Source organism: Dipodomys merriami, unplaced genomic scaffold (assembly GCF_024711535.1).
Source record: "Dipodomys merriami isolate MVZ:Mamm:240054 unplaced genomic scaffold, mDipMer1.0.p SCAF_17, whole genome shotgun sequence".
In the NCBI taxonomy this organism is placed as follows: Eukaryota; Metazoa; Chordata; class Mammalia; order Rodentia; family Heteromyidae; genus Dipodomys; species Dipodomys merriami.
Genome location: NW_027203048.1, coordinates 32,021,557 through 32,040,239, shown reverse-complemented (window position 1 = coordinate 32,040,239; position 18,683 = coordinate 32,021,557). Strand labels below are relative to the sequence as shown.

Sequence of the window (18,683 nt, the reverse complement as noted above, 5' to 3'; positions counted from 1 at the left end):
CTATATTACTTCTTTACTTGCACAGTAGGTACAAACTTTTGGAATCAAAGTTAGAATCTACTCTTAAGAAATCTCTTGAAATAAAAGAAGAAAAAATTGCTGCGTTAGAAGCTCGATTAGAAGAATCCACAAATTATAACCAGCAATTGCGACAAGAACTTAAAACAGTAAGTGACTTTTTTCAAAATAATTTTAACTATAATTTATCTTAAAACTATTTGGACAGAAAACTATAAAATGGAATATAAAAGTTTAAACATTTTACTCAGATTTAGTCAGTCCTTTTCAGAAACTTGAGCATATTATTAGACAAATCTTTACAATATGGATATGACATCTATATGCTATAATGTATTCAGTATTTGATAAGTGGTAAAGGTCCCTTTTACATTTTTTCATTAGGAAAACTTACTGTGATACTGACAGCTTACTCTGGCATTATTTTCTATTGAAAACTGAGGTGAAGCCGGGCGCCAGTAGCTCACACCTGTAATCCTAGCTATTTAGGAGGCTGAGATCTGAGGATCACAGTTCAAAGCCAGCCCGAGCAAGAAAGTCCATGAGATTCTTACCTCTGATAAACCACTAGAAAACCAGAAGTGGCACTGTGGCTCAAGCAGTAGAGCGCACAGGGACAGCGCCCAGACCCAGAGTTCAAGCCCCACAACCGACCAAAAAAAAAAAAATTGAGGTGAAATTTTGATAAGCAAACATAGGCTTAATGAGTATACCACAAAAAGGGAAGTGTGGTTACAGAAGCAATTATTTTATTTCTAGATCAGTTTTCTTGTCTTTTTTCTTTTGGGGAGCAGTTGTCATCTTCTTTTTTATGCTATTTAAAAACCAGTTTTGGATAAAAATTGTGTATTTGACTAGTAAGAAATGGCCTTTTCTAGAATTTTTTAATCTTTTGCTGATTGTTGAAATCTCAAAAATACATTGTTTTTTTGCTTTAAAAGTCCCAGATGCCCCTCAGTAGATGAATGGATCAAGAAAATGGAATTCTATGCCTCCATCTGAAAGAATGACATTGCCCCATTTGTTAGGAAATGGAGAGGCTTGGAAAAAATTATATTGAGTGAAGTAAGCCAGGCCCAAAGAAACATAGGTCCCATGGTTTCCCTTATTTGCAATATCTAGTATATGTCTGAGTCAAACAGAAAAGGTCAGATAAGGTGATGTTAGGGAAATGAACCCTAAGATATGTATTCAAATGTTTTTTTTCTTTCATGCGATTGTTTCTAACACATTTATAAGATTATTTCTTTGTTGTTTTGTATGTCCCTCCCCCACAGTATAACCCCTGCTATCACTATTTGATGTCTGTATAATTTGTGGAGGGGAAGGGAAAAAACAAGTCGTTTAAATAGGGATACAGGTGAACCCATTGCAACAATGAGATGTACACGTTGTTATGTCGAAAACCAACTTTACAACTTTCTTGTGGGGGGGCGGGGGGAATGGGAAGGGATGGGAAAGGGAAACAAAGGAGGAGGCTACAATGCTTAATAAGAAATGTACTCATTATCTTGCCCATGTAATTGTAACTCCTCTGTACAGTAGTTTCACAAAAAAAAAAGTCTCAAGGTTTGTACTAAAATTTTCTTACTAGTTGAATAGAAGTTTTATATTTGAAAATAATGTTTGTTTTATAAGTGGGGACAGTAGGAGGATGACAATCTGTTGCAGAGAAAGGGATGCATTGAAGAATTTCAAGTAACTCACAGAAATCTTGCTGGAATAGTTGTATATTTAAGCTTAAACTATGTATGTTTAACCTAAACACGTTGATAATTCAAAAACTCCAGTTAGTGGTTACAAACAATGAGCTTAAAAGTAGATTACTATATTCAAATGACAGTATTTGTTCTAATTAGGTGTGTTTTTCATATAGTGTTTAGAATTACTTTGTTTTTCTTATAGTGAATAAACTGAAACACAAGGTATTTGTCCATTCCATACAGTGGTAGAATCTTGTTCTGGTTTATTTTTTCTTTCATTCTTTTCATTATTCCAATAGAGATCTTTTTTGGTCAACCAAGCATGTAGGCCACATACAGAACTTTTCAGTATACTGTAGGAAATAGAAGTAGATGGTAGGGCAAGGAAGAGAGTTCTCTTCATTGTCTGAAAATCATCTTTCCACTAGATACTGTTTCAGGTGAAAGAGGAGATTGACACTATATATGGAAGAAAGCTACCCTGGCTTTGCGACTCATACTCCACTGTAGTCATTACCTTTTGCAACTCTAAAGGCATAGATTTAATAAGATCAATATGGTGCACATTATAAGAGTTGCTGCATGCAGAGAAATTCAGTAATATGACTTTTCATTAAGTAATTGTAGTCCTCCAAGTCCAGATACAATTTATCAATCAGAGGTTATTTTTCTAGATGATGTATTTCCTAGTAACATTGAATATTTTGGTTTCATCATGCTTCTAAAGAAATAGTTAATCAAAGTATCAGTGATATGGTAGTGAGCACAAGTGCCTTCCGAAGTTAAATTTCTCATGTGGGAAGTAGAAAACTTATTTACACTATTGTTACTAATACTTGGCCACAGATTTTTTTTTTGGAGGGGGGGGTCCGGTCGTGGGGCCTCAGCTCTTCAGCTCAAGGCTAGTGCTCTACCACTTGAATCACAGTGCCACTTCTGGCTTCTCTTTCTTTCTTTCCTTTCTTTCTTTCCTTTCTTTCTTTCCTTTCTTTCTTCCTTCCTTCCTTCCTTCCTTCCTTCCTTCCTTCCTTCCTTCCTTCCTTCCTTCCTTCCTTCCTTCCTTCCTTTCTTTTCTTTCTTTCTTTCTTTCTTTCTTTCTTTTTTTGCTTATGGGGTGCTGAGAAATCGAACCCAGGGCTTCATGCCACCTTCCCCGCCCCGGCCACTGATTTTTTTAATGGAATATTTATTGTTCCAGAAGAAATCCTAGAACTTAGAATTGGTTAAGATTAATAATTAGCAAAAAGAAGAAGAAGAAGAGACGAAACTTCGTGCCAGATTTCTGTGTTTAAAGTCTTGAATTTCCATCCCTGTAAGCATTACCAATGTATTACAATAAAAATCAACATCATGAAGCTACTTAGCCAGAAAATGAATGCATTTGGGTGTTAGTTGGTGGATATATGTTTGAAATGTAAAAGTTATGAGATCTAATTCCAACATTGTCTTCTACTTTCAGTCATTTGGGCATAAATTCTATGGACTAGTTTTATGCCATGTGTATGAATTTCAACGATATAACACATTCTGGAGGTGAAACAGTATAAGCCTAAAGTAGTATAGCAAAAAAGTATAGCTAATATGAACCCTCAAAAGGAATAGAATAATAGAATAATACAAAACAAATCTAAAAGAAGGCAGAAAAGAAGAAACAGAATAAAGTACAGATTAGGCAAGTAGAAAATAGTAAGAGGTGGGAGGGAGGGGGGAGGCTGGGAAGGGATGTGAAGGGTAAACCAAAGGAGGAGGCTGCAATGCTTGGTAAGAAATGTACGCATTATCCTGCCCATGTAATTGTAACCCCTCTGTACAGTATGTTCACAAATAAAATAAAATTAAATAAAAAAAAGAAAATAGTAAGAGGAAAGTTTTAAGTCAAACTATATCGAGTCACATTAAATATAAAAGGTGAAAGTATCTGTTTAATGAAAGAGATTAATTAGATAAAATAGCAAGACCCACCTATAAGAAACTTGGATGAAAAATATCAGGGCTTGGAATGTGGCTTAGAGTGTTTACCTAACATCCATGAAGCCCTGGGTTTAATTCCTTAGTTCCACATAAACAGAAAAAGCTGGAAGTGTTGCTGTGGTTTAAGTGGTAGAATGGTATAGCCTTGAGCAAAAGAAACTCAGGGACAGAGCCCAGTCCATGAGTTCAAGCCCCAGGACTGGCAAAAAAAAATCATATTATCACTTTAATACCATTCTTACCAATCTAAAGTAAGACAGAAAATAATGATGTCAGTTGTCTATTGTTACAACAGTGTTAAAAGAAATTACAGTAATTACATATGTCAAGATCTGAATACACTTATTATCATAATATCATTCTATGACATACCTTTAGAAGAGAAGATATTTACAGATACTTCAGTAACTTTAGGTATCTTTTTAAGAATAGGAACTTGTATAACAAATTACTATTTGGTTTTTGCACAGGAATCTGAAATTTCTGTGAAATTTTTATATTGGCTACAGATAGCGCTAAAAATAATTGTTACTACTTAGCAACACATCTGAGTGTTCTCACTATTCTTGAGGGATATTTTAATCACAATACGATTTGAAATTATAGCCAGGTGCCAATAGCTCATGCCTGTAATTCTAGCTACCTCAGAAGCTGAGATCTGAGGATCATATTTCAAAGCCAGCTCAGGCAGGAAAGTCCGTGAGACTCTGATCTCCACCAGAAAACTAGAAGAGGTGCTCCGGCATAAAGTGGTATAGAATGCTAGCCTTGAGAGAAAAAGCTCAGAGACAAGACCCAGGCCCTGAGTTTAAGCTCCATAACTAATAAAAAAATTGAAAATATATATTGTATGAACATACATTGAAGCACCAGTTACAATATTTCTAGGAGAAAAAATTTTGCTTTCTTTTTGTTGTACTGGGTTTTTAATTTAGAGCCTCATGCTTGCTTGGCTTTCTTTTTTGACTAGTCCTCTGTCACTTGAACCACAACTCCAACCTTGCTTTTTTGTTAATTGAAAATTGAATTTTGCAGACTGCATGCTTCAGTTGGCTTCTAACCTCAATCTTTCAGAGCTTAGCCTCCAGAGTAGCTATCATTGCAGGTATGAGTCACCAGCACTTAACCTGATTGGCATTTTTAAAAGATGAAATTTTAACTCTGATGATGATAATAATCACCTGTATTTTTATCATATTTCCCCCCACACACACAGTTCCATTCACCAGACCTATGCAGGATGGAATTAATTGTAAGAAAGATAACCTTGGTGGGTTTTTTTCTCTGCATTAAAATACTTGAATATATTTTAGGTGAAAAAAAATTATGAAGCACTCAAACAGCGACAAGACGAGGAAAGGATGGTGCAGAGCTCTCCTCTAGTACCCAGGGAAGATAATAAATGGGAGCGAGAAAGCCAAGAAACAACTAGAGAGCTTCTAAAAGTTAAAGACAGATTAATTGAAGTAGAGAGAAATGTAAGTATTTTAAAATCTTTTGGGAGAATAAAGTATATTAGAAGTAAAGGATCATTGGACATAATCAGGTAAGTTAGAAAATTTCACCTAGTTGTATAGTTTTGATTTTTTTTTTTTTTTTTTTTTTTTGTCGGTCGTGGGGCTTGAACTCTGGGCCTGGGCGCTGTCCCTCAGCTCTTCAGCTCAAGGCGAGCGCTCTACCACTTGAGCTACAGCGCCACTTCCGGTTTTCTGGTGGTTTATTGGAGATAGGAGTCTCACGGTCTCTCCTGCCCGGGCTGGCTTTGAACCGCGATCCTCAGATCTCAGCCTCCTGAGTAGCTAGGATTACAGGCGTGAGCCACCAGCGCCCGGCTAGTTTTGATTATTTTATGCTCCTTTGTTGGCATATGTTCAGTAGTTCAACATGACATTTCCGTTCATGTATATAATGTACTTTAGTCACATTCACCCCTCTGTAGTTCTTATCCTCCATCCCTCTTCTCACCTTCCCCTTGTTTCAGTTTGAAGCCTGTCCTATTAGATGAGTAGAGCTACTCCTAACTAGCTATAAGTATAGCTTCTCTTGCTATCATTTGGGTTTCATGTACTTAGAAATGTATTTTTCTATGCTTTTACTTTAAACCTGTTTGCCTTTGTCAGTAAAGTATGTTTCTTGTAAGCAATAAACAGTTGGGTCTTCTGTTTGTTTTTTAATCCAGTTCACCAGCCTGTGTTTTAATTGGAGAATTAAATGTGTATTATAGTCTGTCATTTTGTTATTTTTCTTTGCTAATCTTCATTTCTTTATCTACATGACTAGTAAATTGGTCTGCTCTTTCCAAAGTTTTCATTAGTTCTTTGTCTTCTGAATATAGGATTCCTTTGCATATATTCTTCAGTTCTGGCTTAGTGATTACTAGTGATAAAAGCATTTATTCTTTAGAGTATTTTTACTTTTTTCTTCCATTATGAAAGTTTGCTCTGATGTTTAAATAACTGCATTAGCATTCATTTTCTTTCAGAGTTTAGAACATATCATTCCATGCTCTTCTTTTTTTGGGGGGGGTCCGGTCGTGGGGTCTGAACTCTGGGCCTGGGCACTGTCCCTCAGCTCTTCAGCTCAAGGCTAGCGCTCTACCACTTGAGCCATAGCACCATTCCGGCTTTTTTTTTTCTGCTTATGTGGTGCTGAGGAATCGAACACAGGGCCTCAGGCATGCAAGGCAAATGCTCTACCACTGAGCCACCTTCTCAGCCCCTCCATGCTCTTCTTGTTTTTAGAATTTGTATTAAGAAATTTGCTATTCTGATGATTTAACTTTTTTATGTGCTTGATGCTTTTTTTCTGCTTTCAATATTACTTTCTGGGTTTGTATAGTTAGTGTTTTAGGCAGAGTTCTTTTTTGGTCTTACTTGTTTAGAGTCCTAAATGCCTACTATACTTGCATTACTATCTCTTTGACAAGATTGTAGAAAGTTTATTATTTTGTTGACTGTTTTCTGTGTCTTTTAGCATGTACCTTTTCTTCTACATCAATAATTCATAGAGTTGGTCTTTTTTTTTTTTTAAGTGCCAGTCCTGGGCCTAGAACTCAGGGCCTGGGGACTGTCCCTGAACTTCCTTGGTGTAAGGCTAATGCTCTTCCACTTCTGGTTTTTCGGGTAGTTTATTGGAGATAAGAGTCTATGGTATAAATGTTATAGATCATGATAGACATTTTGCCCCATCAAAGTTAGAATGTGTTTGTGGCTTTAACTAAGGATACTATCCCACAATACTGGGAAATTTGGGAAATTACATAATCACTTAATCACAATAAAGAATTTGAAAAAAAAAAAAGTGTCTACAGTATCACCTTCTTCTCGTACCCTCAGAGATCCAAGCTGGAATTGCTGGCTGTTTCCTTTTTCTGTGTTGCCTTTCCTTTTCTCTGTTTTTCTGTTACCTATGTTCTTCCTTTGTTTCTCTTTTATAATATAGTGTCCTTTGTTATTCTGCCTCCCATTGCTTATTCATAGATTGACACAGAGGAATCTGTGTCAGGTGTCTGTGTCAGCAGTTCAGGGAGCCTGGGGCACCATCTTGCCCCTTCCTTGATTGATTTTTATACATTAAGAAAAGACTGGTGATTTAATAATTGGACATTTCACCATCATCCTCATATAAGTCCAGAACCAAGGTTTATATCTCTATTTAGGAAATACACCCCAAATATATCTATTTCTTTCCAACTTTGCTCTTATCACTCTTTTCAAGATAGCATTACCTTTCCTCTTGACTCAGTGTATCCTAAATGGTCTCCCTTTTCCACTCCTCTGTTAATCAAACTCATCCTCAGTATACTTTCTAGAGCATACTTTAAAAAAAAAACCCAGGTTGAGTCATTTCAAGGCTTAAAATATTGTTGAGCACCTGTGGCTCATGCTTGTAATCCGAGCTATTCAGGAGCCTGACATCTGAGGATCACAGTTTAAAGCCAGCTAGCACAAGAGTCACTCATCTCTAATTATCTACCAGAAAACCAGAAGTGACAGTGTGGCTCCAAGTGGTAAAGTACTAGCCTTTGCAAAAGAGCTCAGGGATCGTGCCCACTTCAAACCCCGTGACCACCTCCAAAAAAATAAAAATAGAAATAATATATGTATATCAATAGCTTCAGATTTTTTAGGATAAAATTCAAAATTATTTTCTACTTTTTGTTTGCTTTTATTAGTTGTATAAAGAGGTTTCATTGTGCATATAATATACTTTGATCAAATTTTCCCCCTTTATTATTTTCTTCCCCCTTTTCAACAATTTTTACTGGATTTTATTTTTCTATTTTCATACCTGCATAAGAAGTACTTGAGGAAGAAAAGAGAATGCTAGAGGGTGAACAAAATACATATGTGAATTAAAATAACAAAATGAAATTTGTGGAAAGCTGTTGAATTGACAGAGGGTAATGGGATGGGAAAAAATGAGTTAAATGAGAGAAATCTGATTAAAATATTGTATATAGGTACGAAAAACAAGAACTTTGATCATGTACTTTTTACCATCCCCTTTTCCCATCACTGCTCCTGCTGCTTCTTATGCACAAACAGAATCCCTGTTGTTCATTTTTTTTCTTTAGGTTTAGATTCCGTAGACAGAAAGCATTTGATATTTGTCCTTTTTAGTCTGGAGTATTTCACTTAACATGTTGATTTTAAGTTCTGTCAATTCTCTTGCAAACAGCATAATTTTATTCTTCATAGCTGAATAATTTTCCACTATTTATGAATGTGTATATTCTCTTCATCCATCCATTGATAGGCACCTAGGCTGACTCCATATTTTGGTTATTGTGAATAATGCTGCTATCAATATGGGTATCAGCTATCTCGACTATATCTTGACTTGCATTCTTTTAGAAAGATGCCCCAGGAGTGGAATAACAGGATTATATGGTTGTTCTATTTTTAATTTATTTTTTCTGTTGGTCGTGGGGCCTGAACTCTGGGCCTGGGCGCTGTCCCTCAGCTCTTCAGCTCAAGGCTAGCGCTCTACCACTTGAGGCACAGTGCCACTTCTGGCTTTTTCTGCTTATGTGGTGCTGAGGAATTGAACCCAGGTCTTCATACATGCAAGGCAAACACTCTACCACTGAGCTACCTCCACAGCTCCTATTTTTACATTTTTTTCAAAAAAAAGCCCTGCATATTGTGCTCTATAGTGGTTGCATTAATTTACATTCCTGCCAACTGTGTATAAGGGTTCCTTCTCTCTGCTCTTGCATCTTTACCAACATGTGCTGTTTGTTTTCTCTGTCTGTCTGTCTGTCTGTCTGTCTCTGTCTCTCTCTCTCACACACACACACACACAGACACAGACACAGTGGTGCTAGGGTTTTGAATTTAGAGCCTTTATACTCGCTAGGTAGCAGCTCTGTTTCAGCCCTTTTTTGGATAGGGGGAACCCCACTTAGTACTTCTGAGCAAACAACCTCATTCTAATCCCTTGAATTAATAAATATATTGAGCATGGAGTATTTTATGTACAGATTATTATAAAGCAGAATCCAGGCAAATTATATATTAAAGTTACAGTATTACCACCTTTTTCATAGATTAAATATGATAACAATATGGGATAGAGAGTGACTTTATTTAGGTTATAGAGTTTTTTTTATTTTAACTAGTAATAAATGCTCATTGTATAAAATTTCAGTATCTTACAGAAAAATAAGTTTGAAATTCACTTTATTTTTATTGTCTTTTTTAGAATGCTACATTGCAAGCAGAGAAGCAAGCATTGAAAACTCAACTGAAGCAACTTGAAACACAGAACAATAATTTGCAGGCTCAGATTCTTGCACTTCAGAGGCAAACTGTGTCATTACAGGAACAGAATACTACCCTTCAAACCCAGAATGCCAAGCTTCAGGTTGTAATGTGATATTTGAGGGTTATAAAACCAAACACTTAAAGTGTATGCTATTAAAATAAAGAGGACTTGACAGTAGATCTTAGTGAGTGAACTGAACAGTTGAAAACAAAATGTTTTTATTTAGTATAATGTCAGACATTTAAACATCAGCATTTTATAAATGTCAAAAGTAATAAAAATTAATAAATTCACCCAAAAATACATTTTTAGGATTACAGGGGTTTGGACTTAGAGGTTTGTGTTTGTTCATCTTGCTTGCTCAGCTTGTATTCTACCATTTATCTCATACCTCTATCCCTACTTTGAGCAGGTTAATTAAAGATGGAGTCTCATAGACTTTTCAACCTGGGCTGGTTTTAAACTACAGTCGTCTGATCTCAGCCTTCTAAGTAGTTAAGATTATAGGCAATGAGCCACCTTTACCCAGCTAAGATAACTTTTATCATAGTCTTTCCAGCAAGTCGATTCTAATTAGCTAAAATACTTTGCAGTATGGTACGATTACAATACAATTTGGAATTTTGTCATTAGATTTATTTCAAAGGATCCATCTTTCACTTATCACCCATTGTCTTTTCAGACAGAATAGTCTGGTAGAAAAAAGTCCAACTTTCAAAACAATAAAACAAAAAAGCTCTCAAAAACAAGCTTTCTCATTGAACCTCATAGTTCTTTCTGTTACCCTAATCCAAGTGGTAAATTACTAATTTGGACTTGAGAAAATTTCAAAAAATATTTTTTCAGTTCTGTCAACTCCCAGATTCTAGAAATGATAAGTTAAAAAAATACTTTTTTTTTTTACTTTGTAAGTGGAATACAAATACTTGGTGATCAACTTTATTTAAAACAAATTTAACTCAAATATATAATGCATATATGTAATACACACACATATATATGTGGATGTATTTATGTGTGTGTATATATATATATATATATATATATGTATGTTATATAATTTATATATTTTTTTATTTTTGTATATTATGAGGTTTGAACTTAGGGCCTGGGTGCTGTCCCTGAACTTTTGTGCTCAAGGCTAGCACTCTTAACACTTTGAGCCACAGCTCCATTTACAGTTTTATGGGGGTTATTAGGATATAAGAGTCTCAAGCCTTTCCTGCTTTTGTAGACTTAAATCATGGTCCTCAAATCTCAGCCTCTTGAGTAGCTAGGATTACAGGCATGAGCCACCCATATATGTAGCACCTAACTAACTAACACACACACACACACACACACACACACACACACACACACACACACACACACACACACACACACACACACACACACTCACTCACTCACTCACTCACTTATACCTTCAGATATATAAAATACATATGTTATCTCCAGAGGTAAAAATTGAATGGTAACTTTATTCTTTGGGAAGCTAAAAATCTAAAGTTTCAAATGAATATACCTGCTGTGATTCAGAACTTTCTTATGGTAACATTACTTTCATACAGGTTGAAAATTCCACTCTTAATTCTCAAAGTACCTCACTTATGAACCAGAATGCACAACTCTTAATCCAGCAGTCATCCTTAGAAAATGAAAATGAATCTATAATCAAAGAACGAGAAGACCTGAAATCTCTCTATGATTCTCTAATCAAAGATCATGAGAAGCTGGAACTTCTTCACGAACGCCAGGCCTCAGAGTATGAATCTCTCATCTCTAAACATGGAACTCTGAAGTCTGCCCACAAAAATCTTGAAGTGGAACATAAAGATCTTGAAGACCGGTAACTGACTATATTATGTTGTACTGTTAAATTTTAAACAAATTTTCTTCAGACAATATGGTCAATTTTATGAATTAACACATTTATTAAGGTAATTTACATAGAATTGCATTGTTTTATATAGTACTTCTAATAAGCTACTCTTGTTCATTTTTAAAATATTTTCTACTTTGGAAATATAAGTTTTATATATCTAACTTTTTCCACAGTTACAATCAGTTATTAAAACAGAAAGGACAATTGGAAGATTTGGAAAAAACACTCAAAATAGAACAGGAAAAAATGCTTCTTGAAAACAAAAATCATGAGACAATAGCTGCAGAATACAAGAAACTTTGTGGTGAAAATGATAGGTAACGTAATTTATATATTTTAATTCTGTATTCCTTATATCTGAAGTATATACTGCCCTTTTTAATACCACCTATAATTTGGATTTCCAATTTTAAGGAATAGACTGATAAAGTTTTTTTGCAGTCAAAACATTTTTTCAAAGACTTAAAGCGGTAAGTTAGCTATCTAACAGTTGCATTGCTAGTTATGGAATCACTGAGGGAAAAACCTGATTGTTCTATTTTCTTTTGTTTTATTCAGCTAAGATTGCTTGTTCATTTATTTACTTGTACTTGGGCTTGAACTAGGGGCTTCAAACTCTTAGTTGGCTTTTTCCACTCAAGATGCTTCCAGTTCTAGCTTTTGCTGGTTTAGAGATGATTCTTCTGAATTTGTCTGTCTGGGCTCGCCCTTGATTCTCAGACCTCAGCCTACTGAGCAGCTAGGATTATAGGCATGAGCCACCAGTCTCAGCTTCAACTAAGTTGTGTTTTGTTATGTTTTATTGTAAAAATATTGTACAGAGGGGTTACAGTTGTTTGAGTAAGGTAATGAGTACATTTTCTATGGAATATTGTTACCTCCTTTGTTTTCCCCCTACCATCCCTTCCCTCCCCACCTCCCTAACTTCTCCCCCCACTCCCCAAAATTGTAAAGTTCATTTTCAACATAGTGTCTTGTACATCTCATTGTTACAATGGGTCAACCTAGATCCTTATTTCAGCATTTTTTATTTCCCTTCCCCTCCCCAAATTAGAAAAATGTATATATAAAATGCAGGGTACCAGAATCAAATACAGTGAAAACAGAGGTTATACCATGGGGGAAGAACATACAAAAGAAACAAAAAAAAAATCACATGTACATTTTGTATTATTTAACAAAATTTCTAAAGCTGATAACCTAAAAAAAGCTTTATAGGGATAAAATATAATTAAACCTGATGATTTGTGTCATTGGTTTCCCTCGTTTGGCATCCCAGTTCTTGTCTTTGAAATTGGTGCCTAATAATTTTCTGACTAACTAGATTGGAACCTATGTTTTTAATTACCTTGTGTATTAATGTCTTTACATTAGCACAGGAAAATTTTTTGTTTGGTTTGTTTGTTTGTTTAATTGATAGCCTTGAGAAGTCAGAACTTGCCAAGTGTAACCATCCTATTCCATAAGGGTATAATTCTGAATTTTTTCAGAAATTTTAGTTTAAATAGCAAAAGCATTTGTATTATACTTATATCACTACAGCTGAAGAGCTCACAGGCAACATACAAAATTCAAATATGTTATTTCTTAACTATTTTCTAATTATGAATTTAACAAATTCACCTTTAAAAATGATATGTTTTTCTTTTTAAAAATTCCTAGTCAGTGGGGCACTAGTGGCACATTCCTGTAATCCTAGTTACTCAGGAAGCTGAGATCTGAGGATCATGGTTCAGATCCAGCCCAGGCAGGAAAGTCCATGAGACTATTATATCAAAAAAAAAAAAAACAAAAAAAAAACTTCTCAGAAAAAGCTGGAAGTGGGCTGGGAAGGTGGCTCAGTGGTAGAGCGCTTGCCTTGCATGTGTGAGGCCCTGGGTTTGATTCCTCAGCACCACATAAGCAAAAAGAACCAGAAGTGGCGCTGTGGCTCAAGTGGTAGAGTGCTAGCCTTGAGCTGAAGAGCTGAGGGACAGCGCCCAGGCCCAGAGTTCAGGCCCCACGACCGGACCCCTCCCCCCCCAAAAAAAGAAAGAAGAAAAAGATGCAAGAAGAGCTGTGACTCAAGTGGTCCTTGAACAAAAAAAAGCTCAGAAGCTCAGGGACAGTACCCAGGCCCGGAGTTCAAGCCTCAGGGCTGGCCAAAAAAAAAAAAAATTCCTAGAGACAATGAAATGTACAAGTCGTTATGTTGAAAATGAACTTTACAACTGTGGTGCGGGGGAGGGGGGGAAAATGGGGGGGGGCGGGGGGAAGATGGGAAGGGAAAACAAAGGAGGAGGCTACAATGCTTGATAAGAAATACACTCATTGTCTTGCCCATGTAATTGTAACCCCTCTGTACAGTATTTTCACAATAAAAAAAAAATTCCTAGAGAGATACCAGTGGCTCACGCTTGTTGTAATCTTAGTTACTCAGGAGGCTGAAATCTAAATGTCACAGTTTGATGCCAGCCCATGCACAAAGGTCTGTGAGACTTTCAAAAACTGAAAGTGAAGCTGTGGCTCATTAAGTGATAAAGGAATAGCACCTAGTCCCTAAGTTCAAGTCCCAGTACTGGTGTGTGTGCATGCATACACACACACACACAAATTCTAGATAAAATGAACCATGTTCATTTTCATGCTCAACAGTTTCCTATCCTATTGTTGAAATTCTCTATTGTGGGATTTGAACTTCAGTGAGTTAAACACCACATTTCATTAGAATAAAGACAATGTATGATAAAGAGGATATATATGTGTGTGTATGTATATATAGATATGTATGCATATATATCTATATATACATACACACACGTATCAGTATATGCAGTAGTAGACCAAACTCTCACAAGTTACAGGGTCTTTTTTTCCCCCCAGTACTGGGGTTTTAACTACAGTCTTCCCATGCCCTTGGCTTCCTTAACTCATGTCCTGAACTTTACCAGTTGAACCATACCCTTAGTCTGGCTTTTTGCTGGTCAGTCAGAGATGGAACTTAAGAACTTTTCTGTCTGAAATGGCTTTGAACTACAGTTCTCCAGGTCTCAGCCCCCTTAGTAGCTAGGCTTACAGGTATGAATCATTATTGCCTGCCTTCATTTTTATCATATACAAACTTTGTTCATTGCTAGGATTCATAGATAGCTGAAGCAATTCCTAGATTTAGTTGGTCCTTCTAGGAATGTAATTGTGTATGTTAGTAGGACCCTGAAGGTAAAGGGCATAGCAAAACTGAAGAAGAAATTGAGCATGATAGGCTTAACTCTAAAATTCTCCAGGTTTGTAGAAAACAATGACCATTGAGAGATTATTTTTGTCTGTGGTTAGACTATCCAATCTGAGTATTTTCTGTCTCAGTTATATTCCAGCCTACTTTTTATTTACTCATGTCTTAGAACGAAGGTCTTGGTTCTAAGGGAAGAAAAGGCTTTAAGTGGAACATGTTTCACCCTTCTCCCCTCAAATAAAGATATTTATGAAGACATCTGAAAGATAATAATTTGTCTCTCTGAATAGTCTATTTAATTTTAGATAATGCCAAACAGAGTTTCTTTAATGGACTACGTTGTCTAGGCCTTGTTAGAATTGTATTCACTGAACTGTATTTTCTTATTACTGTTTTAAAAGACAGTATAACAAATTCAAGAACCCAGGTGTAAAGATATGAGCCTGTAATCCTAGCACACAGGAGGCTGAGGAAGGAAGATTGTTAAGTTCTAGGCCAGTCTGAGCTACAAAGGGAGATATTGTCTCAACAATCTTTTAAAAGGGGCTGGGAAGGTGGCTCAGTGGTAGAGTGCTTGCCTTGATGCATGAGGCCCTGGGTTTAATTCCTCAGCACCATATAAGCAGAAAAAGCTGGAAGTGGCGCTGTGGCTCAAGTGGTAGAGCACTAACCTTGAACTGAAGAGCTGAGGGACAGTGCCCAGGCCCAGAGTTCAGGCCTCACAACCAGCAAAAAAGAAAAAAAAATCTTTTAAAAGGTAGGAAGGGACTCCAATGCTTATCTTAGCATTTGCAGTGGGGATATGGGATCTCAAACATTGTCTCTTTCCTATGAAGCATCTTTAGCAAATTTTTTATTATCATAGGTGTTGATATACTACCTATATTTGTATGAATGGTTTGCATCTAATTAAGGATTCAGTCTATTTATATAGTGTTTATTGTCTATGTCTAGTTTTGCCAATTTGGTTTTTATACCAATTCCTTTTTTTGGGGGGGGTGGAGGGGTCTGGTCATGGGGCCTGAACTCTGGCCTGGGCGCTATCCCTCAGCTCTTCAGCTCAAGGCTAGTGCTCTACCACTTGAGCCACAGCACCACTTCCGGCTTTTTTTCCCCTGCTTATGTGGTGCTGAGGAATCGAATTCAGGGCCTCATGCATGCAAGGCAAGCGCTCTACCACTGAGCCACCTTTCCAGCCCTTTTTTTTTTTTTATCAGTTGTGGGGCTTGAACTCGGGGTTTGGGCTCAAGCTAGCACTCTCCCACTTTGAGCCACAGTTTTCTGATGGTTAATTGGCAATAAGAGTCATAGACTTTCCTACCCAGACTAGCTTTGAACTGTAATCCTCAGATATCAGCTTCCTGATGAATAGTTAGAATTACAGGCGTGAGCCATCAGTGCCTGGCTTGTACCAATTCTTGATTTAAAAAATATATTTTATAATGACTTTTGTAAGCTAACTAAATTTCTATGAGGAAATGAGTTCTGGTAAATGATCAGATGTTCCAAACAAGGACCACCCTAAGTAAGAAATTGCTTCATTTGGTTTCCTGTTTTTCTTAGGGAATTCTGATACTTTATTTTTTTTCCATCCCTGGGGCTTGAACTCAGTGCCTGGGCACTGTCCCTGAGCTTCTTTTGCTCAAGGCTAGCACTCTACCACATCATTACTTGTGGTTTTTTCTGTTTATGTGGTACTGAGGAAACAAACCCAGGGCTTCATGCATGCTAGGCAAGCACACTTCCACTTAGCCTCCTTACTAGCCCTGGGATTCTGATTTTTATTGCCATAAGATAAGATTGGATGGACTGGGAAGGTGGCTCAGTGGTAGAGCGCTTGCCTTGCATGCATGAGGCCCTGGGTTTGATTCCTCAGCACCACATAAGCAGGGGGAAAAAAAGCCAGAAGTGGTGCTGTGGCTTAAGTGGTAGAGTGCTAACCTTGAGCTGAAGAGCTGGGGGACAGCGCCCAGGCCCAGAGTTCAGGCCCCACAACCAGACCAAAAAAAAAAAAAAGATTGGCAAACTATAGCCAGCTCAGCAGAAAGTTCATTTAGGTATTGTCTCAGGACAGCCTCCAAACTAAGAAAAGAAAAATTTCATAATTTGATGCATTGGTAAAATGGAAGTAAAGAAGTATGCTACTATGACTACACATGGCCTACAAGGCCTTGTGTCTTTACTCTTTGGTCTTTATAAGAAATGTGTCAGTCCCCATACTTATAGATCAGTGAACCTTGCTCTAAAAGTGAATTGTGGCAAGAAAAGAAAAACTATATTTTTATATAATAACAATCAAATGCTGTATAAATACTAATAATTTGCAATAACTAGAGAAAGCTTACCAACTAAAATTTGGTTTTAATTATCAGCAAATGTGTCAACATAGTGTTTCATATTGAATTTACACATTCTGTTTATCCAATTCTTGTTTCGTGTGAAATTTTAGATTCTATATTTTTTTTGAATCAAAAGGGGATTGGACGGGGCACCTGTGCCTCATGTTTAAACTAGCTACGCTTGAGGCTGAGATCTGAAGATCAAGGTTCAAAGCTAACCCAGGCAAGAAAGTCTTTGAGACTTTTACCTCCAGTTAACCAGCAAAAAGCTAGAAGTGAAGTTGTTGGATGAAGTGGTAGAGTACCAGCCTGAGCAAGATAAGCCAAGTAAAAGTGCAAAGCTCTGAGTTCAAGCCCAATACCAGCCCAAAAAAAACACAAAAAAGCAGAAACAAAAACTGAATTGGTGCCTGGTACCAATGGCTCATGCCTATAATCCTTGCTACTCAGGAACCTGAGACTTGAAAATCTTGGTTCAAAGCCAACTCAGTCAGATACATCCAGAAGACTTACCTCCCCTTTACCAGCAAAAAGCCAGAATTGTCAAGATGCATTATATTCATAAACTGATTTGTTGAATGGTAACTCCTTTGAACACTATTTATAGATAATAAAATATAATTTTGAAAAAGAAAAAAACTAGTTACGTGACTCAAGTGGCAGAGTGTCAGATGTGAGCAAAAAAGCTGAGCAAGAATACAAGGTCCTAAGTTCAAGCCCCAATACCAGCATACAGAAAAAATAACTATTTTTTCTTTCATTATTTAAATATTTTTATTAACACTTCTTAAATTTTATGTGATAAAAGTGTTTATTTGGACTGGGAAGGTGGCTTAGTGGTAGAGTGCTTGCCTAGCATACATGAAGCCCTGGATTCGATTCCTCAGTACCACATAGACAGAAAAAGCTGGATGTGGTGCTGTGGCTCAAGTGGTAAGAGTGCTAGCTTTGAGCAAAAAAAGAAGCTTAGGGACAGTGCTCAAGCCCTGAGTTCAAGCCCCAGGACTGCCAGAAAAAAAAAGTCTATTTAGCATATTTAAAACCTAAAATATTCTTTTTTGGAAAAGATGTACTTATAATATTGGCGGGGGAGGGGGGGAGTTCTTTCCTCCTCCTCCTCCTCCTCCTCCTCCTCCTCCTCCTCCCTCCTCCCTCCTCCCTCCTCCCTCCTCCCTCCTCCCTCCTCCCTCCTCCCTCCTTCTTCTTTTTCCTTTTTTTTTGTCAGTTGTGGGGCCTGAACTCTAGGCTTGGACTTGAGCTCTTTAGCTCAAGGCTAGCGCTCTACCACTTGAGCCACAGCGCCATTTCCAGCTTTTTCTGCTTATATGGTGCTGAGGAATTAAACCCAGGGCCTCATGCATGCAAGGCAAGCACTCTACCACTGCACCACCTTCCCTGCCTGTACTTAGAATATTTTTGTCGGTCGTGGGGCTTGAACTCTGGGCCTGAGCTCTGTCCCTCAGCTCTTCAGCTCAAGGTTAGCGTTCTACCACTTGAGCCACAGCGCCACTCTTAGAATATTTTTTAATCTAGTTTTTAAAGACAAGAAACTGATTTTTTAAATCAGTTTAGTAACTGGCAAAAGAATCTTTCATATTTTCACTGTCTGAATTTTTTTTAGGCATTTTCAAATTGTGTAAATTACAGTGAAATCTGTAAAGAAAATCTAGTAGGTTGGGTACAGTGGCTCACTCCTGTAAGCCCAGCTACTTGAGTGGAGATTATGAGGATAGAAGTTGTCCTCAAACATGGGCAAAAAAAATTCACGAGAACCTCATTGCAACAGA

General features: G+C 37.0%; 1 protein-coding gene across 7 annotated transcripts in view; it reads left to right on the top strand.

Annotated features, from left to right (window-relative positions):
* Ccdc88a (coiled-coil domain containing 88A) overlaps positions 1-18,683 on the top strand; it is a 131,278-nt gene that overhangs the window by 82,361 nt on the left and 30,234 nt on the right. For all 7 annotated transcript variants that reach the window (XM_070025642.1, XM_070025641.1, XM_070025640.1 and 4 more), the window contains exons 17-21: positions 26-167; positions 5,006-5,170; positions 9,399-9,560; positions 11,033-11,310; positions 11,520-11,663. In XM_070025642.1, coding sequence (XP_069881743.1) covers positions 26-167; positions 5,006-5,170; positions 9,399-9,560; positions 11,033-11,310; positions 11,520-11,663 — 891 coding nt within the window. The remainder of the gene's footprint in view (positions 1-25; positions 168-5,005; positions 5,171-9,398; positions 9,561-11,032; positions 11,311-11,519; positions 11,664-18,683) is intronic.